Genomic DNA, 19,777 nt, shown 5'->3' on the forward strand with positions numbered 1-19,777 from the left:
AGATGCTAAAAACTAACACAAAAAAGTCGGTTCAATCGAGCCATAAACCACAAAACTAACCGGTTTTGGTATCCGGTTTAATTTACAAAACAGTCTTCCTCTTCAATAAAAACCTAAAACCCTAATTATTTTCAATCAGACTTCCACTTTCGAAACCTCTCACCGAAGCTACAATGAGTATCATCGCAGGCTCCTACGAGAGATTCATTTGGGGTTTCAAGCTTAAACCCACGAAGCACGACGCCGAATCTCAAACCCTAACTCTCTCCCCTCTCTTCTCCTACCCTTCCCACATCTCCCCAATCACCACCGTCGCTTGTTCCGGTCCCGCCGCAGCTTCCGGCGGCTCCGACGATACAATCCACCTCTACGACCTTCCCTCCGCTTCTTCCCTCGGCTCTCTCCTTGACCACAATCACGCAGCTTCAATCACCGCTCTCTCCTTCTACACACCTTCTTCACTCTCCTTCCCTCGTAATCTAATCTCCGCCGCCGCAGATGGCTCCGTTGCTATATTCGATACTGATCCTTTTGTTTTGCTTAAGTCGTTTCGTCCTCATAAGAAAGCGGTTAATGATTTAGCGATTCATCCTTCAGGGAAGCTTGCTTTAGCTGTTTATCGTGATGAGTTCTTTGCGATGTTGAATTTAGTTAGAGGAAAGAGGAGTTTTTGTTGTAGGTTAGGTCATGAAGCTAGTCTTGTGAAATTTGATCCTAGTGGTGAAAGGTTTTACATGGTTGTGAGTAATAAAGTTGGAGTTCATCAGTCTGAAGATGCTAAGCTTCTTCTTGAGCTCGAGAATCCGAGCCGCAAGCGTATTCTCTGTGCTACTCCTGGAGAGGTTGTGTTTCTTACTCTTTGGAACCCACAATTGTAACTTTAGTCTCTTAATTGGAACATTTGGCATGTTCAAACTATTGTCTGTGAGTAACTTTGAGATTGTTGGCTTGTTGTTGAGTATTGGTTTACTAAGCTTTCTCTGTGAGTAACTTTGAGATTCTTAGCTTGTTGTGTATTGGTTTTGCTTTGATTGCTGATTAAATTGTTCTAGAGCTGCGTGATTTGGTTTGTCTCTTTTAATGCTTAGTCCTATGTTACCCATGTGTGCATATTGCAGAAGATTCCACCTTGGAACCTTAAAAGAGGTTAATTTAATACTATCAAAGTATGCAACCCTAGACTCTGATTACTCTTTTGGGAAAAGTGTTATAATCAGATAAACTAAAGGTTGCTTCTTTTGCTCAACTGTGTGTTCGGTTTAAGTTTATAAAGCCTCTGAGAGTTATCTCGCTTAATAGAGTTTCTCTTCCTTATTGATGCGGTGCTTGTGTTTTATTTGTGGAAATGGTGATAAATTTGATTTAGAGGATTTGTTCTTTGGCTTACAAATGTTTGCTTAATTTGCAACAGAGTGGAACTCTGTTCACAGGTGGTGAGGATCGGGCTATAACAGCTTGGGATACAAATAGTGGGAAGCTTGCATATTCCATAGAAGATGCTCACCCAGCTCGAATCAAAGGTATTGTTGTGCTTACCAGGAATGATAGTGACGGCTCCTTGGAAGATCCATACTTGATTGGTTCTGCATCGTCTGATGGGATCATACGTGTTTGGGACGTGCGAATGGCGGCTAAAGAAAATACAAAACCATTAGCCGAGACAAATACTAAATCAAGGCTTACTTGTCTTGCCGGGTCAGCTCTTAAATGTAAGTTTATTTTTCAGAATGTGTTTTTCTAAACCATACAAAGCCAATAAACAAACTCCCACAAGTTGTGACATTATGGTTGTTCATCTTTCTCTATGTTTATTCAGCTATGAGACGGCCACAGATTGGAAAGCAGGAACCTCAGAAGGTAGACGAAGAGCATGAGGACTCAGAATAAGAGCTGATTTTTAGTGTTTATTGAAAAATTGTGAGCTGACATTAATTTTGATGCAAGTTTTGGTAGAATCCAGTAGATTCTTGTCGAATTATAATTATAAACATTGTCTTAAACCATAGATTTTGTGAAAGAAACAAACAAAAAAAAAAGCATTCTACTAATATCATTTTACATGAGTTTTCATCAATTTGGACAATCTCACTTATGCATTGTGTTGTTCTTCTCAAACTTATCATTAATGATTATTGGGATACACTGAGCAATATGCAAAAACATACGACATGTTTGCTAAACCATCATCTTGTAATACCAAAAACATGACAAAGATAGAAAAGAGCAGCAAGTGAAGCCATATATATCCATGGATGTGTGACAATGATGACTCAATACTGAGTAGAGTTGTTGGGGATTTTGCCTTGTTTCAATTGAGAAAGAGCATATTCACCAGTACGGATGAGATCAGCGACATTGTGTTTCGAAATCTCCTCAGAGCCAAACAAGAAGATGGTCCTAACCTCAGCTTTCTTCGCAAGTCTTGAAGCATAACTAAGCTGCAATTTTGGCGAGTTAATGCTCCTAAGTAATTGTCGATACAAAGAAAGAACTTTTCCTCTGTTCTTTGCAGCCTCTTCTGCTGTTAACCATATCAGACTCTTCATGGCTTCGTCTTTAACAAAATTGGAAACGAGAATGTCCTGCACATGTTCATTGAGCAATTTTGTCAAACACTTGGTGCGCAAAGAACCAAAACACCAATGAAAAATCAAATCATTAACGTTACATAACCTAAGCAATTTGATAGCTAAATGAATCATAACTAAGGAAATGTATATATCTAAATCTCATATCACAATTTGTTCAGGGTTTAAGTCCATTTTTGAGATACACCAACAAAAGCAATTCAAACCGGAGAATTCAGTAGTAGGAAATTCACATACGATAGGTATCCAAAAGCATAAAGAAGAAAGAAGAGACTCGATGACTTGCCTTCAGCTGTGAGAGATTTTCACCGGACGGCGATGATCCAGTGAGCGAGAGTGGCGGAAGCGGGAGGCGAAGGACTAAAGAGTAAATTTGCTAAGTTATTAATTGGAAAAGGAAAAATTTGCATTAAAACCCTTTTTGGTCTGAACAAATTGCAAAACAAACTTTCAACTAACCTCAAACTTAAACTTTGACCACAAGAAATAAAAATTGTAAAATACCCTAGACTAAAATTTCCATTTGATTTTCAGTCTCAACACTAAATATTTACTTCTTTTCAAACTTTATGGTTTTGCATCTTTTTGCTTTTTTCAGCTTTAGTTGATAAGAGAAGGGAACAAACTTAAAGAAAAACTATTATAGATAGAGAGACAAGTGTGGTAAGGTAAACAGAAGACCAGTTTGCTACTTTTAAGTTCCAAGCTTCTATGAGACACCCAACATTTACATTTTCAAATCCTCTCTATAGCAAAACCATTCACACAATCTGAAGTTTACTCTTACTTCTCTCTTTACTCCGAAATCCTAACTCTTCTTTACCACATTTTGTTTTTTGTTTACGCAAATGACCTCTGATGAGACCACCACATTTGCGTTAATGGTTCACCACTATGCAGTATCCGCAACGGACTTTCCTTTCGTATCTACAGTTGTCGGTTTCTCCAAAAGCCGAAGTTGGTTCGTTAACACCTATCCAGAAAACAATTTGATAAGAAACTCTGAGCTGCTTCTCGGAAAAAGGTAGTTTTTGTACAAAATTCTATCGACATACCTCGATTTGGGACTCAAGAAATCTTCTTTGAGCTTCTACCTCCGTCTGAGGAAGTAATGAATTACCTTGAGACCTTCATATGAACAAATCTTAGTGTTACTTCTACCATCATAGATAATGGATGATAACAGAAGTTAGATGGAAGAAAAATTATTCAAGCCAAGTCTCGGGCTAACATGACATATGCAGGACATCCATCACATGGATATGTTCAGGTGGAAAGAAAGACATGTGAGAGAAACTGGCACCATAATAGCTTACTTAAGCTACAGTGATCATGTCTGAATATATTTGTTATGCAAGCTATGTGTTATTTATTTGGGTATAGCTTTCAAACATACCATACTAGTGTGTTTGCAGAAGATGGATAAACAATGGATCTCCCATATATAGAGGCTGCAGAAGCAGCGGCTTGAAACCTAGCCTCGTGCCTGCTCATATTCTCACTGGCAGCAGCAGAAACAGAAGAACCCTGACCATCAGAACTTGAAGTACCGGTTCCTGTATGAAGCGTAGAGCATCGTCATTAGTCACCATGTTAACAAAAAATCAAACGCATTCATCTTCTGGACAATCTGAAGCACATAAGTCATCATCCATACTAAGAACATCAAGAGACAAATATAATTGGGAGCACAGAGTTCAATATCAGCAAAAATATGTCTGAATAGCAAGACCGATACCTTGCTGCAGGGATTCTTGGTGTGGCCCACGGTTTCCAGAAGCTGTTGATGTAGCATTCTCAGCTGGGACAACCAGTGCTCTGCAAGTGGGACATGTGTTCTGTCGTTCCAACCATGACCGAAGACAATGTACATGAAATAGATGGCCACATACTAATTTCTTCGCTGAGGTCATTTCTTCACGACATATGATACAAGTGGCATCATTTCTGCAAACCCCAAATAAAGAAATGTGATTGATCTAGATATACAAGCATAATTAGTTTTAAGAAACTGCTCAAAAGATATTTAGAATATTTGGAAACATAAATCTTGTGGGAATATCTGGAACTTACGAACTAAGTTCTTCAGGAGTTGCATCAGGAAACCGATCATTCATATTGGAAGTGATTTTCCGATATCGAAGGTAATCAGTCACACGAATCTTGAAGTTTCTGAACGTTTCGTAGAGCTCCCGTATTAGATGCAAGGGAAGGCCATAGTTCCTACGCAATAAAAAAGTGATACTCAAATTAGGATACAAATTCCAATACTATATTGCCATAAATTGCATAAAGACTGACGTAGTAGATCTATTGTTTTGGCTGATTATTGTTTCTCATTTATGACTTTCATCGTCTACAAGTAAGAATATATGAAAGTACTAATGTAACCAAGAGAAGACTCATAGATGGACATAAGTGTAATGATAGAATTATGCAAGTAACTCTTGCTACAAGTATCCAGCAACAAACACTGTATACCGATAAGGCGATAGTGAGTTGTGACATACTAATTTCAGCATGTTAATAATTCAGGATTTAGGTTTCTTTTGGTGGTATAACATCTAAGTTTGGAATAATGAAAACGTGAATAAACTAAAAACTTACATGAATATCATCAGGAAGAAGCAAAGATACATGGACAAGTGAAGCAAGTCACGAACAAGCTCCAGATAGAAAGTGTATACTGGTTTTCCTTCCCATTGACCTTCCTTGAGCATATCAGTGACATAGAAGGCATACTTCACAATAATAGAAACAGTTGTTGTTGCCAGAATCATATACCTGCAACATAAAATTCGTAATTAAGTCTAAAGCTAGGCTGTATGATGCAAAATTCAGTAAGACTAAATTGTCAGAACAAACAGCTAAACAGGGGGACATATCACATGGTCTATTGATGGCATATCCAAAGAAGGATACATAACTAAACAATATGCACCGTAAACAAAGCTAATAACATGAATAAATATCCTGATCTCTTAATCACCTGAGCCCTTCCCCCATATATTCAGCTATTTTCGACAGATGTTTCATGTATCTTTTGTGTTTGATAGCTGGCATAAGCTTTAAACTAGGAGGATAATTAAACAGGATCCTAGAAACTAAAACAGTATCTAAGAGGCCTTTAAGTAAGGTTCATAGAAAAACACATTCACAATAGTTTCCCATATAGTTAGTTCTTCCTGACACCAAAAGAGCTCAAACAAACATCAGAGTTATTATTCACAATAGTAATAGTTCCCATATTTTTACTTGTATATAGAGATTTAAAACATACTAGCTATCCAAATATAGGGCTACAATGATATCTAAACCGAAAGGTCAGTTATCGTAGACCAAATAAAATCCTGAAAGATGATTTATTAGAGATCCTTCTCCTATGTAACTCAGCTACGTCAAATTCACAAGTTTTGGCAGGTGCAAAAACTTTCAAACATTTCAAAATTCAGCCCAAATTCTTGGCAGCCAAAACAACCTAACGCTCTGAAAACATGTAAATGCGCGTATATCCTTCATAAATTTTCAACTCTATAAGAATCCTAGCCCGTCTTAGTAACATCAACCCAACAAAAAAAGTTTGATTCCATGAAAATAAGTAAGAGGTAAAAGACACTTACTCAAACGTGAAGAAGACTGACATTGAAGCTTTACGTGACTGAATCAATTGCTGTATAGAACTATACGTAAGGAGACAATCTAAGATAAGGAGGAAAACCATAAAAGAAACTATACGGACATGAGAGAGCAAAGTCACAGAAGGAGTAGTCTCAATATACTCCACTCTCTTTTGAGCCATCCAATGCAAACCCTTAATCAACAAAAGAGTCACAACCAAAGAGATAAACCCAACAGAGAAATCTTGTCTAAAAATAGTAATAGCAAAGAGAATCTCCATCAGTTCTCTCCAAGCTTGCTCATTCAAACGCTCAACTTCAGCTTCTCTAAGAGAACCCAAAAACACAATTTTGACAAGATTCCATAAACTCAACATTAATACCAAACCCATGTTCAAAAGAACTACCAAATTGATCTTAGACGTTGATAGATACACAGTCGCTGGGTAAAATTGACCTCTGCTACTAAAAGCATGATATATCACAACCAATGTCGCGAGAGTACTCAGACCCGCGTAAACCTTTAGCTGAATCATTGTCCTTCAAGCTCCTTCAACAATAGGATCATAAAAGAGGAAAGAACATTATAAAAATCCAAAACTTTAATCTCATTGATCAATGATCAATGTAAACTACAAAATCCATAACCCAGAAATTGTTTCAATCAAATAACTTACAGGAGAGAAGAAATCAGGAGCTAGCAGGAGAAGATGATAATTCAGAGTCGTGTATAGGTAGAAGAAGAGATATAATGATTAAAGCCTTAAGCTTTCCGTTAAGGAAATGAGAAATCACGAACGAAGAGGGAGGAGGAAGAAGAAAAGCTCTCTTAGAAATTCGTCTGCGTAAGCGCAACCAATGATATAACGACACGTGTATAAGAGTTTTGTTTTTTGGACAAAGACACGTGTAGAAGAGTTAGACATATCAATCACGAGTTAATTTGGCCCAATTAGATTTGAAATCTTTAAAGCCCAACTATTTCTTTGTCTAGGGGGTTCTTCACTATCGACGAAAATGCTTTAGGCCTTGGAAAAACACGACCCGAAGATCATATCCGAAAAATACTCGATAGAAACCCATTCGAGTCTTTTGTATAGAAATTTTTATTTTGACCCTTCTAATATGTCCTGTAGCATTTGATTTTTAAGTGAATCTCTAATTCACTCTAATATGTCCTATAGCATTGGTGTTACCTTAATAGATGAAAAATGCAAAAGTTCAATCATAACAAGATTTCATGAACTTTAATCAACCAAAAACAATGATATACCAAAAGCAAAAATTAAATAACTAAAGATCATTAATAAACGCATGAAAAGTCATACAGACATACAATAGTCAGACATGCATGGTAGATAAATACATAGATAGAGCGTTAACTTCACATTCAATTTTACGCATAAAACAGAGTAGTCCTAGACTTTAGAGTAGTAGACATGGCATGGTAGATATCCTAAAAGAAGGGATGGTTTTTATGGGAGTTTTCAATTTCACATTCGATCTCTACCTCCAAAGTCCCTTCACGGTCCAAGTAAGCCCCCTCAATTTTATCGAAAGACATGGATTGAGGAAGACCCATCTCTTTGTTCGAGTTCATGATCCAACCTTTAACTACAAAAACAAGAAATGTATGTTAAAGGAGTAAGACATTTGACATCACAAGTTAAGAACGTCTATTGAAAATGTCATCAGCTCCTAATTTATCCCATGCGAAATCGTAACATCAATAGTTTTTGACTTACGCCATCCTTTAAGGTGATTGGATCCACGCGGCCTGCAGGTTCACTCGCACGAAAATCAGCTCACCCTTGGATAAAGTTTCCCCGTCAGCTAAATGCAAATGCTGGGATAACTTGTCATCTGCCTCAGAGTCCCCCTTTGGATACAACTTTAGAGTCCTTTGAAACATAAGTACATAACCATCCACTTGTTAGCAAGTTACCACTATTGCACACATACAACAATATCTATCAGAACAAAAAAAACTCACCAATCTTTTTCTCCCATGTGAAAGGTTTTGGATACGCAATCATTCTGTTCTAGGAGAGCGAAATCACGAATACTCCAAGAGAATTTGTGAAAAGGGAGAACTTCACCAAAAGAGGCGGGTTGTGAAACAATCTTGACAAGATAAATCCCTTTGCACGGTCTTTGAGTGTTTCAACCGGAAGAACTTGTGACAATCCCCAAACCGTTTTTGAGGAATTGAACCTCTTAACTTCAACATCTACATGTCAACATGTATCAACACATATTAGAGCTTCATTCTTATATATATACAGAGAAAGAGATAGATAATAAGGGTAAGAGGAAACGAACCTTGAATAGAGAGGTACCTCTTCTCTTCTTCGCTAAAGACAAAGAAAGTGAGATAGACAAACACATCAATGGGTGGTGTTGTCGATGAGAGGCATTCCACATACATTGAAACAAAGCCCCTTCCATTGTCAGCTTCGTTTCCTTTCGGGTAAACAACCAATCTCCTGATTTTTACAAAAAAGGCAATATTTCTTAGTAATATATGTTGCAGTGAAGAAAGATGTGAACTTTAGCTAAGAAAGATGTAAACTTCATGATGTAAACTTTAGTGAAGAAATATGTAAACTTCATGATGTAAACTTTAGTGAAGAAAGATGTAAACTTTAGCGAAGAAATATGTGAACTTTGGCGAAGAAAGATGTGAACTTTAGCTAAGAAAAAGATCACATACCAGTTGTGTCCACCGGACGAGAAAGGAGGGGATTCGTATTTGTCGTTAGCAAGCTGAGAGAGTCTGACAAGAGAAGAAGAAGGAGGGTTCCTTCTCCAAGTTTTCAACATTGCAGAATCTGATGCCTTTGAACCCATTTTCTCTACACAATATGTTGCAACGCTAGAGAGCAAAACAAAACATACCCATAATCAGAAAAGATCCGACAAAAATCGAGTTACATGAACTAAATGTGATACACAAGGGACCGTTTTTATAGAATTCTCAGATATTGAAAATGACACAGAGAGTTATAGAAAGTTTTGTGCTTTATTCTCTTGAAAGACTAAACAAGTGGAAATCTAGAGAAGGAATCGACCAACCTGAGACAACGAGAGAGACTTAAGAGATTTCTTGGGCACTTAATATTAGATCTAGGGTTTAGATAGGATTTATATAGAGAAGTTTTAAGAGTTGCACAAAACATAAAATAAATTAAATTAATGTGTTCGAATGGGCCTAAAGCTACAAAGCTGGCCTGGTTTGTTTTTAAATTGTTGGTTTGATGGACATTTTCGATATCTCCAAAAAGGATTTTGATTACTATATCTGCTTTACTTTATTTTTTCTGAACTGAGATTGGATGACTATAGTCTAATATCAATATATCATTCTGGTTTGGTTACTAACTGGATCTGAAATTGAAGTTTAGCAACATTCTTTTGGTTCGGGTATAGATAAGAAAACTGTGTGAATGATATCATGATTTGTATTAAACCTGAAATTTAAGCATGATAGCTGACTCTTAAATATATATTATATATATAATTTAAACGATGGAACTTTTGTTCAGAGAGATTATCATTTAATTTGTATTTTATTAAATTGTTTTCGTATATTCTAGAGCAATTCTCATTTAATACCATCAACTGAGTTTTAGCAAGCATTTCTTTTGTGCAACGAGTTTTAGCAAACCATATTGAATTTAGCCGTTTGTATACAACTTTTATTTTTCTTCTAAGGCCCGGTTGTTGTTGTTTTTTTTAAACGGTGGTCGGTAATTCCTTCAACGGTTGTCAAGCTTCTGATGCTCTGAAACAATCTTGAAGCTTGTTTTGCACCATTTGTGGTTTTCAGTGCCCAAAAAACTATAAAAACTCAGAAACTACAAATATACTTGGAAAATAATATTAGAATCATTAAAACCACACAAATACTTATTAAAATCCTATAAAACCCCATGGCTGAAATAGATAAGCAATATTATTAAAGTGGTCACATTATCGGACAAACATTGGTCATATTATACATAACCTTCTTTCAAGATTTCAATGGTGTAAGTTTAATGTGTCGATATGATGCCTCGAGAAAACTCTCCAGCTCAAGTGAGAAGCCATGCGCAAAATTGGGGATCTATAAATAAAATGTTTATGGTAAGTTACACTTTTTCTCATAGAGTTCAAATTGTCATTATGTCAATTTAATTACTGAAAAAGATTGAGATGGTATAGTGTTCTGAAACAAGACTTTATATCTCTCCACAAATTTTGAAAAAACTAGAATATCATATCACCATCGATAATCGCTATAGTCGTAGAGAAACAATTCATATGTCTCTTTATTTATTACGTTTCATATATGTCTGTTTTTATAGATGATTTTTTTTAATCATTCTCTAACTTTCATAAAGAAAACAAAAATCATTGAAATAAACTGATCCAAAATAATTCAGTATCTTAAGCATACTCTTAGTGTCCAACATCTATTGCGTCAAAGGATCTTAAAAAATAAAAGAGACACAAAGCATTGTGGATACAAATGAACGTTTAAATCATCAATGGAATATATTAAAAAGAACTACATTCAACAAAGCTTAGCTTTGAGGTCCTTTCTTAGTATTTTTCCCGAAGGAGATTTAGGAATGGAAGCAACAAAGAAGACCTTGTGCAATCTCTTATAGAACACCACCTAACAATGCAAGTAAACAAGCACATACTCAATATTAAAACAAATGGTATTTAATTAACCAAATAAAACGAAAGAAAGATTTGTACCTGTTTGGCAACATATTCTTTAACATCTTCTTCAGTGATATCATTTCCATTTGATCGCACCACGAAAGCCACCGGAACTTCCCCAGCGACTTCATCATTTTGCCTGAACATGTCAAAGAAGGGTTAAAGAAAACGGTACCGTTTATACACTAGCTTACCACTCAATATGCATATGTTAGTGTGAAAGTACTTACGGAACAACAGCTGCATCGGCAATTGAATGGTGATTGATTAGCAAACTCTCTAGCTCAGCTGGAGGGACCTGTTCTTTCACATCTCATCATCATCATACCGCGATTTCGAAATGATCTTATCTTTTGAACTAAGTAATAGTATTATATCATTAATTTTCTATATCATTATGTAAATCTTTTTTAGGTGTAAACACTTGTTAAAAATAAAAAGAACAATGAATATGAATGGACTTGCCTGAAAGCCTTTGAACTTGATGACTTCTTTAAGTCGATCAACAATGAAAATCTCATCATCTTCATCAACATATCCAATGTCTCCTGTGTGAAGCCAACCTTCTTCGTCTATTGTTGCTGAAGTGGCTTCTGGATCGTTCAAGTACTCTGCGAGCCATATGTTATTAGTTGAAAAGTTTATTCATAGTCAACACTTAATTAATTAGTCGAAATTGCGCTACTATGTACTTAATCTTTATTTTGTTTTGTTTTCTAAAATTGACTCCCCAAGATTTATTTACTAGGAATTATGAAGAAGACATGTCACGTGTGTGAACACGTAAATGACGTAAATAATATGCATGTCGTATAAATGTACATGTGATGCAAACCTAATAAAATGCTATATAATTGAAAATAAAAATGATATCACCACAAAAATATTTTTGAAAATATTTTTGTTCACGTTGTAAGAGTTGATAATTTGCATTCAATATATTTTTCTCTGATGCTTGCAAATTGCAAATTAAAATATTATTAATATATAAATATATATATTTTCTCAAACCACCACAAAAAATTAATTTTTTATTGTTCCTTAAACTTATTGTAGTCTTTCAGATTATATTAGATACTCTATAATGTCATTTTTCATTGAAAGAGTATTAAAGCTTTCATTGTCACAACTTTTAAATGTCCTCAAAAGTGTTTAAAGAGATAAAACAAAAACGAACCTTTCATGATCTGTTGACCGCGGATACAAATCTCACCAGGTTGGTTGTATCCAAGAGAGAGACGTGTCTCAAGGTGAACCACTTTAAGCTCTGCGTTTCGGACCACAGTCCCACATGAACCTGATTTTGTCGGTATCGGTTCTTTAGCGAACCCAAGGCTCATTGACAACACTGGTCCTGCCTCCGTCATACCATATCCCTGTTTTTTATATAATCCACTCGTTACTACCTCTCTAATTACACTTTTGGCAAGTACTAATTCGCAAAGATTAAATTATTAGACTATACGAGGTTGCTGCAACAAAATATAATACGGATTCCCTATATATATAGAAAAAAAGAAGAATAAATACTTTAGGTTACATATCTTTTCTGAATATTTTTTTTTAAAATTTAATTCTAGGTTACATAGACTTTGACAGTGTAGAAATGTTTTTATATATTAACTCTTGATGATCCTTTGATGTGTGTGTGTGTGTGTGTGTTTTTAAGCAAACGAGATGTTGTGGCTAGATGCACCCAATAATGATTCCATCTCACGATGTCTAAGTTTCCAACCTAGTAATCTTCTTGTAATAGGAGTTAATTGGGCTTATCCTAAGTTATCAAAATAAAATAGAAACAGAGAACAAAAAAACAACGAAAACGAAAACGATGTGTGTTAAGTGTGTGTGAACGCAAACGTGACCACGTCACATACAGTGTTTTTTTCTTTCTACTCTAGTTTTTTGGTTTGGCAACACAAAGAGTTTTGATAACTCGAGACCCGCATCTACTTTTTTCTCCATTGAATAAAGTAGTTAGCAAATAAACTAATTAATGTATAACAATATTCTTCGTTTAAGATTTTCAATGTTTATTATAATATCTTATAAATGTCGTAAAATGTAAACAATACTTTATTTAACCTGGAAGAAAATACTTTAACTTCTCTTATCAATAATCTTTGAGAAAAAAGCTTTCAAAATTCAAGTTTTAAATGAAAAATAAACGTAGAAAAGACTCTAAAAGAGAAGTTAAGAAGAGGTTGGAAATGTATACTAATGCAACAAAAGAACTCCAATATGAAACATTTAAGTTACTTAAAGTGGAATTGAATATTATTAGAAAAAGAGTGAAATTGATGTGAAATAAAGTCAAATGAATTAGATGCAGTATCCTTTGTAGTTGCGACCTAAATCATATCCGTTTCTAATTTTTGGTCCAAGTCAAAACCTAAACTACAACAAAATTTTCATTAATTAAAATATATAAACAAATAATAAGATTAGAAAAGAAAAAGATAATGCAATGCGAAATTAGCTTGAGAACAAATAGTTGGACCGTACGTAACCAGAACTATGCCGAATAGATAGACGTAACTCACTCTTCACTCTCTTCCCGTGCATTCTCCTCTCATTTTTATTTTATTTTTTAGCAAAAATTATTCAAATCTTTAATTTATTCATTTTTCATCAAAATTATTAAAGAATGATAATTCAGTAATAAATAATAAAATTGAGTTAAGATTTTTAAATCGTTCCCGCTAAATTAGTAATGTAAATTCAAATAGTAAGGGTCTCAAAACAGAGTAAAAAATAAGCAGAGATAGAGATAAGACCTGGCCAAGGATGGCTTGAGGGAGACGGCGACGAAGACTATCTTGAAGTTCTTTACCTAAAGGAGCTGCACCGGAAAGAACGAATCTAACGGAGGAGAGATCATAAGAATTAACCGTCGGGTTTTTAGCTAGAGCGATCACTAGCGGCGGTACAAGCGCCGCTATTGTCACTCTATGTCTTTGAATAAGATCCAATAACGCACCGATCTCAAACTTATGCATTAAAAGAACCGTGGCGCCTATTAAAGGAGTGTTTTAAAAGTTAGGTAACACATTAAAGATTATGTAATGAGGAATGCGACGTCGTTTAATTACCGGATCGGAGTGAATTGAGGAGGACGCTATTGAGAGAGTAGATATGGAAAAGTGGTAAAACGCAGAGTATGACGTCGTTTGATTTGAGGTAAAGATTTGGGTTATCTCCATCTACTTGTTGTGCAACGCTTGTGATTAAGCTCTTGTGTGTCAAAACAACTCCTTTTGGTAACCCTGTTGTTCCCGATGAGAATGGTAACGCCGCCGCATCGTCACCGCCGATATCGACGGTTTCTTGAAATGGGTTTGTTTCGTCGTCGGTGATGAGTGTCGAGAATGGTAGACAATTCTCCGGTGTTGGTTCATCGGTAGTGATCAGCGTGAGGTTTTCTCCGAGGTTTTTAAGTTTATCGACGTATTGAGAGTGAGTGATTATGAGTTTGGCTCCGGAAGATTTAAGCTGTTTATAAAGCTCTTGAGAAGTGTAGAAAGGGTTTGCGGTGGTTGAGACGGCTCCGATCATGGAAGCACCCATGAAGGAGAAAACGAACTCGGCTGAGTTTTGGAGAAGGATCATGATGACGTCACCTTTTCTGATACCTAACTTGTATAACCCGGAAGCGACTCTCCGACAGATTAGGTGTGTTTCGCCGTAGGTGTAGCTTTTCCCGGTGGAGCCAACGATGAGACAAGGCTTGTCGGAAACAGATGAGAGTTTTTCGAAGCAGTAAGTGTGGAGAGGGAGGTGGTTAGGGATGTCAATGTCCGGAAGCTTTGACCGGAAAATGCGAGGCGTAGGAGGAGAATGAGGAAGCACATCATCGGAGACGACGGATGTATCGGTTGGTTTGTGAATCTGAGGTTCGTGTAGAGCTGCAGTGATCATTTTGATGTAAATGAACAAGTGTTTTTTTTTTTTTTTTTTGAGAAGAAAGAAGAATGTGAATGTGTTTGTTTGATTATACTCTCTTTGAGTTTTTAGAAATGAATATATGTAAATAATATATAGAAATGTGCGTGTTTAGGTGGTGATGAAAGAAGAGTTTTGTATAATATAAAATAAAAATACGACAAAAGTGAAGAAATAAATGTGTGGGGAGAGGGAGATCAAGGAGAAGAAATTGGGGTAGGTAGAGGGAATGGCTGTTAGAAGAGGAACGGAGGGTCGTTTTGGTTTGGTAGGTTTCATATTTTCCTTTATACTCTCTTGCATGTCTATTTTTTATTTGTATTTATTTAATTTCTTAAAACTGAAATTCTGTTAAATATATTGCGTATATAAATATCAAGCTACCAAATTTCTTTTACGAAATAAATTAATATTATACAAAATCGACACATCACTAAGTCGCATGTTATGATTTTAATATTTTGTTTTATACGAACAAAAATATAAAAATAACTACTATATCAAATAGTTTTATAGGTAATATTAAGGAATAGCTAAATGAAACACAAAGATTAAGCAAATATAGAGAGAAAGATTTTTCTTAAAATAGTCATAGACTCACGTTGTTAGAAGAAATGAAATAACATAACCATCATTCGTTTTTGCGAAATCAATAGTATGCGAGATAGTTTCATAAAAATTTTCAAAATAGTATGTAACATTTAAATTCACATGTTGTACTTAATTAAAAGACATGATATTTGAAAAACTTAAAGAATTTGTAAAGAAAAACATTGGTAGTGTTTTTATTTTTTTAAACATAGTTATGAAAATTTTAACCCGAATAGAATTTTTCAAAAATTGAAACGGTCCAAACTCGTTTCGGTTCGGCTCTAATACCACTTGTAACGTTTCATCCGCCACCAAACTTGAAGATATCCGAATAATTATGATCGTTTAATTTCTTTTGTTATGAAAAATGGATTCCTTTGTTCCTTGAAATAATTCATTGTTGTTAACTTTGAAAGATTTTGTCAAGTTGTGAAAGTGCAAGTTCCTTGAGATAATCTATTGGTGTAACTTTGAAAAAGTTTGTTAAGTTTTGAAAGTGGAAGCTTCCTCTCTGTATATACCTACGTTTGCTTCATTGTAAAAATATAGGACAAAGGAAAAAGTAAAAACACAAGTCTTGAGTGCTCCTTTACTCTTCTCTCTCGTTCCTATACATCTATACATATGTATCCAAACTCCCTTTTTTTTGAAAATCTAAACACCAAGCCTCTGTTTTTGTGTTCAATTAGTTTCGCAAGTACCAACGAAGTGTTGTAGCCACAGCTGTGCAAGAAAGGGAAGAACACAATCGTATTCGCACAACTCCTACGAGGGTTCTCCAGGGACTCGTGCCGTGTGTTATCCTCGAAAGCCATGAAGTTTGTGGAAAAGTAGAATTACTATATTTTTCTGTACAATATCAATAACTATACTTTAGACAACTTCTTGTACATTTGAACGTTGATTCACGATCGAAACTAGTTAGTGGACCACACTTTGAAGAAGATTTACAAAGAATGTGTTTGAGAGATATATCATTTAATGTAAGCAACTGTACATCCATGGTTCATAGGATTTGCCTGTTCATACCTTGAGACACGAGTGTTCTTTCTTAACCTCTCAAGCACTAGCTCCTTTATAATGCCTGCCCCCATTCCATGAATAATAAATAGGATCGAGCCCGAGTCTCTTCCCGAGATGGCCATGTCTAGCTGGTGAACCGCTTCTTCCGCCCGCATTCCTCTTAGATCCAATGTGTTCTTTGACGTTTGAATCCGCACTGGTTCGCTTTGCATTTGCAACACACTGCCTAGCTCTTTCATGTTTATCTGTGCAATTATCAGGCACCACAAAGAACTGATGTTATAACTCAAATCAACATATTACTATCAAAATCACAAATTTTCAAATAGCCTATAAACTATAAACTATAAACTTTCAACTTTATTACTATTTATTATGACATACCAATATGGTTAGGTTTCATAATGAGATACTGCAAGAATGGGACCTGAAAAGTCTTAAGTCAGAGAATGATGTATACCTGTCTCTTCGAACGTAGAGAACGATTGGATGTTTGGCTACTTGTGCTACGAGGAAGGGGCTTTATGTCCTTTTTCTTTATGCGTACTCTTATCTTACCATGCTGGACTAGAACTGTATCATCATCATCTCCAGGTTCTTCAACCACAGTACCTAACTTATCTCCCAGTCCAGTTACAAGAACTTTTTCACCAGCTTGTGGTGAGTAGTCACTGTATTCTTCTTCTAAGGAATCAGGATCCATAGGACAGCAAGCTTCAATAATCTCTGCAACTGCCTCTTCGGTTTTCAGGATTAAGGAATTGTATTGATCAGCTTGAGTGATTTCTAGTTGACTTTCAAATTCAGCCACCAGTCTCTCCATCTTTGACTTAGCAGAGTTTAGATCTTCTTGCACCTTTTGCGTTTCTTTTTTCAGAAGAGCCCTCTCACGTTTATCAAGATCATGCGACTCATGCTCAAGCTTCAGGAAAAATCAAGAACAGAAACATACATTACAAGAGATTAATAATATCAATAAAACAACATTCTTAAATACCTCGTGGTAAAGGTTCATTAAGTCTCTATGAAAAGCTGCAGTCTTAGTTGCCTGAAGCTTTAGTTTATTTCTTTCTTCCATAAGGGACTGAAAGAGTGAGCCTTTCCGCTCTACATCCTGCTCGGGATTCAATTTCTCCGTCCACTTATGCGCATTCTCTAATATTCTTTTATTGAAACCAATGGACTTAGCTACTCTCAATGCATTTGATAGACCAGTACTTCCCCAGAGTACTCGAAATGTAGGCTGCAAAGTTTCCATGGAGAACTCCATTGCAGCATTTTGGAATCGAGGTTCATTATCCTTCAAGCGACTTAAGTCACCGTAATGTGTTGATACAACTGCCACATTAACACGGTTTTTAATATACTGTAGGATGCTAGTAGCAAGTGCAACCCCTTCTGAAGGATCAGTTCCACTACATATTTCGTCTAGTAAGACAAGTGAATTTTCTGAAGCAATGTCAAGTATCTGTCGTATCCGTGAGATGTGGCCACTAAAGGTTGAAAGACTTTGCTCCAAAGACTGCAATAAGAAGTTTATAAAAGAAAATTCTCGCAAATGTAAACCTCGATAAGAAGATAATCAAGACGTTAGTAGCTCTATTATCTTGCAAGGAATTCATAAGGTAATACCTGAGGATCTCCAATGTCAGCCAGAATAAGATCAAACCAAGGCAACCTTGGGCAGTTCTTAGCAGGCAAATACATCCCGGACTTGGACATAAGAGACAATAATCCCAATGTCTTTAACAAAGCGGTCTTTCCTCCTGTGTTTGGACCCGAGATGACGACTACTTTGGCACTGCTTTCAACTTTAATGTCTACTGGCACAGGGAAAATGTCTCCACCATTTGGGCTGCCTAATACTGAACCAAGAAGTAGCGGGTGCTGCGCAGAATCAATGTCTACAGCTAAGCCCGGTGTTTTTGTGTGTTCTGAAGTTACGTTGGGATAGACACCATTAATCCAATTTGCATGTGATGCTCTTGCAAAAGCAATGTCAAGTTCTAATATTCTATCCAACAAATGCAATATCTCTCTCTGCGCCATCACCACCTCAGATGTCAAAATGCTCAAAATCGCCATTTCCTCAGCTTTCTCGGAGTTCGCATGTCTCACTTCCATATTATTAAGCTCCACTGCCTCTTTCGGTTCTATAAAGCATGTTGCCCTAGAGCTACTAACACTTAAAACAACACCACCTGGAAGTAAACTTTTGTGTGTAGCTCTAATAGCTACACACATCCTTGATCTCCTCTGCGTTATCAAAGGCTTGTTAATCCCCCCAGCTAGAAAAATCTTAGTTGATATTTTCTTCAAAAGAGAATCCAAATTCTCCATGTTTCTCCTCCGTTCAGATCTTATAATCTCTAAATCTTCACTAGCTCTATCAAGAATCATAGTCATGTTGCAGTCTATACAAAAACTAATCTTCTGCTGTAATGTATCCTTGAAATCACAACCCTGTAGTATATCTACAAGTGGAGTAACCCTACAAAATAACAGAAGCAAAAGCTAGAACCATAAGCATCTCAATAGCAATAAGAACATCTAATAACTATAACTGATTCGGTAGCGTACCACGGTTCAATCATCTTATAAACAATTCAAGAAGACTAAAAAATTTCAAAATGTCTACATTAGAAGCAGAACACAAACCTGTTATCACTAATGGCTGCTTTTCGGAGTTTCTGAAACGTTGATGTAGCAGCCGTTAACGTGCTTCGAACGGTACAGAGTTCTCTAACGGTAAGCAATTGACCGGACACAGCACGCTCAACGATATCAGACAAGTCTTGGATTTCAGAAAGACCTAATCCTCGCGATTTCATCATCTCCATAGCAGCTAATGCAGCTGAGGTCTCGTTAAGGAGATTCCTGCTTTCTTCCGGCGAGTTTCCCACCGGAATTTCGGCGTTTTTGGTGGCGGAAAGGCCCATGGTTGTGGAAGCGAACGGAGAGAGCTGATTGCAGAGGGCACGCCATTCGAGGACTTCTAGAGTTTGGTTTTCGACTGACTGTGAGTCGTCTGAGGAGGCGGCGCGTATAATTAACGGAGAAGCGACGCGTAATGATGACGGTGAGGCGGCGCGTGAGGATTTGAGATGAATAGGCGTCGGTATGAGTTGGAGTGGGGAATAAGTGTTCATGCCTGTGGTGAATGAATTATCTATTATCCTTTTTTAATATGTGGACAATCGGAAGTTTCACAGTTCAGTTAGGTTCTGTCCGGAACTTCAGTTTGTTCGGGTTAAAGGAAATTGTTCCGGATTGAACCGTTTTAACAATTTTGTTCGGTCAATATTC

At 36.3% G+C, this 19,777-nt stretch overlaps 6 protein-coding genes across 16 annotated transcripts; 1 reads left to right on the forward strand and 5 right to left on the reverse strand.

Annotated features, from left to right (window-relative positions):
• The first annotated feature begins 47 nt into the window (after nucleotides 1-47).
• On the forward strand, nucleotides 48-2,051 carry AT1G65030 (Transducin/WD40 repeat-like superfamily protein). The gene is made up of 3 exons (NM_105177.5): nucleotides 48-842; nucleotides 1,412-1,709; nucleotides 1,817-2,051. The coding sequence occupies exons 1-3, from the start codon at nucleotides 174-176 to the stop codon at nucleotides 1,885-1,887; spliced, it is 1,038 nt and encodes a 345-aa protein (NP_176683.1). The 5' UTR covers nucleotides 48-173; the 3' UTR covers nucleotides 1,888-2,051.
• Nucleotides 2,026-3,011, reverse strand: AT1G65032 (COMPLEX 1 LYR-like protein). The gene is made up of 2 exons (NM_001124077.2): nucleotides 2,875-3,011; nucleotides 2,026-2,582 (listed from the first exon to the last, which is right to left on the reverse strand). Exon 2 carries the CDS (start codon nucleotides 2,544-2,546, stop codon nucleotides 2,271-2,273), a length of 276 nt encoding a protein of 91 aa, NP_001117549.1. The 5' UTR covers nucleotides 2,547-2,582; nucleotides 2,875-3,011; the 3' UTR covers nucleotides 2,026-2,270.
• Nucleotides 3,012-3,060: 49 nt separating this feature from the next.
• Nucleotides 3,061-7,045, reverse strand: Hrd1B (RING/U-box superfamily protein). 6 transcript variants are annotated; one of them, NM_001334185.1, is made up of 9 exons: nucleotides 6,883-7,045; nucleotides 6,328-6,755; nucleotides 6,209-6,258; nucleotides 5,196-5,372; nucleotides 4,662-4,811; nucleotides 4,327-4,535; nucleotides 3,985-4,144; nucleotides 3,644-3,716; nucleotides 3,061-3,561 (listed from the first exon to the last, which is right to left on the reverse strand). In NM_001334185.1, exons 2-9 carry the CDS (start codon nucleotides 6,739-6,741, stop codon nucleotides 3,481-3,483), a joined length of 1,314 nt encoding a protein of 437 aa, NP_001322004.1. In that variant the 5' UTR covers nucleotides 6,742-6,755; nucleotides 6,883-7,045; the 3' UTR covers nucleotides 3,061-3,480. The 6 variants fall into 6 exon arrangements, with proteins under 6 accessions (NP_001322004.1, NP_849843.3, NP_001077774.1 ...); NM_001084305.1 differs by having other exon boundaries at nucleotides 3,210-3,561; nucleotides 6,209-6,399; nucleotides 6,613-6,755; nucleotides 6,883-7,004; NM_001334186.1 differs by having other exon boundaries at nucleotides 3,210-3,561; nucleotides 3,820-4,144; nucleotides 5,578-6,399; nucleotides 6,613-6,755; nucleotides 6,883-7,004.
• A 471-nt stretch (nucleotides 7,046-7,516) lies between these two features.
• Nucleotides 7,517-9,311, reverse strand: AT1G65050 (TRAF-like superfamily protein; the record flags this gene model as incomplete). 2 transcript variants are annotated; one of them, NM_001334188.1, is made up of 6 exons in its annotated part: nucleotides 7,517-7,819; nucleotides 7,951-8,106; nucleotides 8,199-8,435; nucleotides 8,528-8,691; nucleotides 8,919-9,080; nucleotides 9,281-9,311. In NM_001334188.1, 3 exons carry the CDS (start codon nucleotides 9,053-9,055, stop codon nucleotides 8,248-8,250), a joined length of 489 nt encoding a protein of 162 aa, NP_001319323.1. In that variant the 3' UTR covers nucleotides 7,517-7,819; nucleotides 7,951-8,106; nucleotides 8,199-8,247. The 2 variants fall into 2 exon arrangements, with proteins under 2 accessions (NP_001319323.1, NP_001323110.1); NM_001334189.1 differs by lacking the exon at nucleotides 9,281-9,311 and having other exon boundaries at nucleotides 7,658-7,819; nucleotides 8,919-9,055.
• Nucleotides 9,312-10,577: 1,266 nt separating this feature from the next.
• 4CL3 (4-coumarate:CoA ligase 3) lies at nucleotides 10,578-15,011 on the reverse strand. 2 transcript variants are annotated; one of them, NM_105180.4, is made up of 7 exons: nucleotides 14,008-15,011; nucleotides 13,693-13,931; nucleotides 12,093-12,291; nucleotides 11,381-11,526; nucleotides 11,146-11,213; nucleotides 10,952-11,054; nucleotides 10,578-10,865 (listed from the first exon to the last, which is right to left on the reverse strand). In NM_105180.4, exons 1-7 carry the CDS (start codon nucleotides 14,831-14,833, stop codon nucleotides 10,761-10,763), a joined length of 1,686 nt encoding a protein of 561 aa, NP_176686.1. In that variant the 5' UTR covers nucleotides 14,834-15,011; the 3' UTR covers nucleotides 10,578-10,760. The 2 variants fall into 2 exon arrangements, with proteins under 2 accessions (NP_176686.1, NP_849844.1); NM_179513.2 differs by having other exon boundaries at nucleotides 11,146-11,526; nucleotides 14,008-14,878.
• Nucleotides 15,012-15,952: 941 nt separating this feature from the next.
• Nucleotides 15,953-19,732, reverse strand: AT1G65070 (DNA mismatch repair protein MutS, type 2; the record flags this gene model as incomplete). 4 transcript variants are annotated; one of them, NM_001334191.1, is made up of 6 exons in its annotated part: nucleotides 19,130-19,731; nucleotides 18,104-18,962; nucleotides 17,469-17,993; nucleotides 16,932-17,393; nucleotides 16,478-16,716; nucleotides 16,089-16,297 (listed from the first exon to the last, which is right to left on the reverse strand). In NM_001334191.1, the coding sequence occupies exons 1-6, from the start codon at nucleotides 19,618-19,620 to the stop codon at nucleotides 16,288-16,290; spliced, it is 2,586 nt and encodes an 861-aa protein (NP_001320497.1). In that variant the 5' UTR covers nucleotides 19,621-19,731. The 4 variants fall into 4 exon arrangements, with proteins under 4 accessions (NP_001185315.1, NP_001320498.1, NP_001320497.1 ...); NM_001198386.2 differs by having other exon boundaries at nucleotides 15,953-16,716; nucleotides 19,130-19,732; NM_105181.2 differs by lacking the exon at nucleotides 16,089-16,297 and having other exon boundaries at nucleotides 16,508-16,744; nucleotides 19,130-19,629.
• Between the last annotated feature and the right edge of the window lie 45 nt (nucleotides 19,733-19,777).

This window comes from Arabidopsis thaliana (genome assembly GCF_000001735.4).
Source record: "Arabidopsis thaliana chromosome 1 sequence".
NCBI classification, from domain to species: Eukaryota; Viridiplantae; Streptophyta; class Magnoliopsida; order Brassicales; family Brassicaceae; genus Arabidopsis; species Arabidopsis thaliana.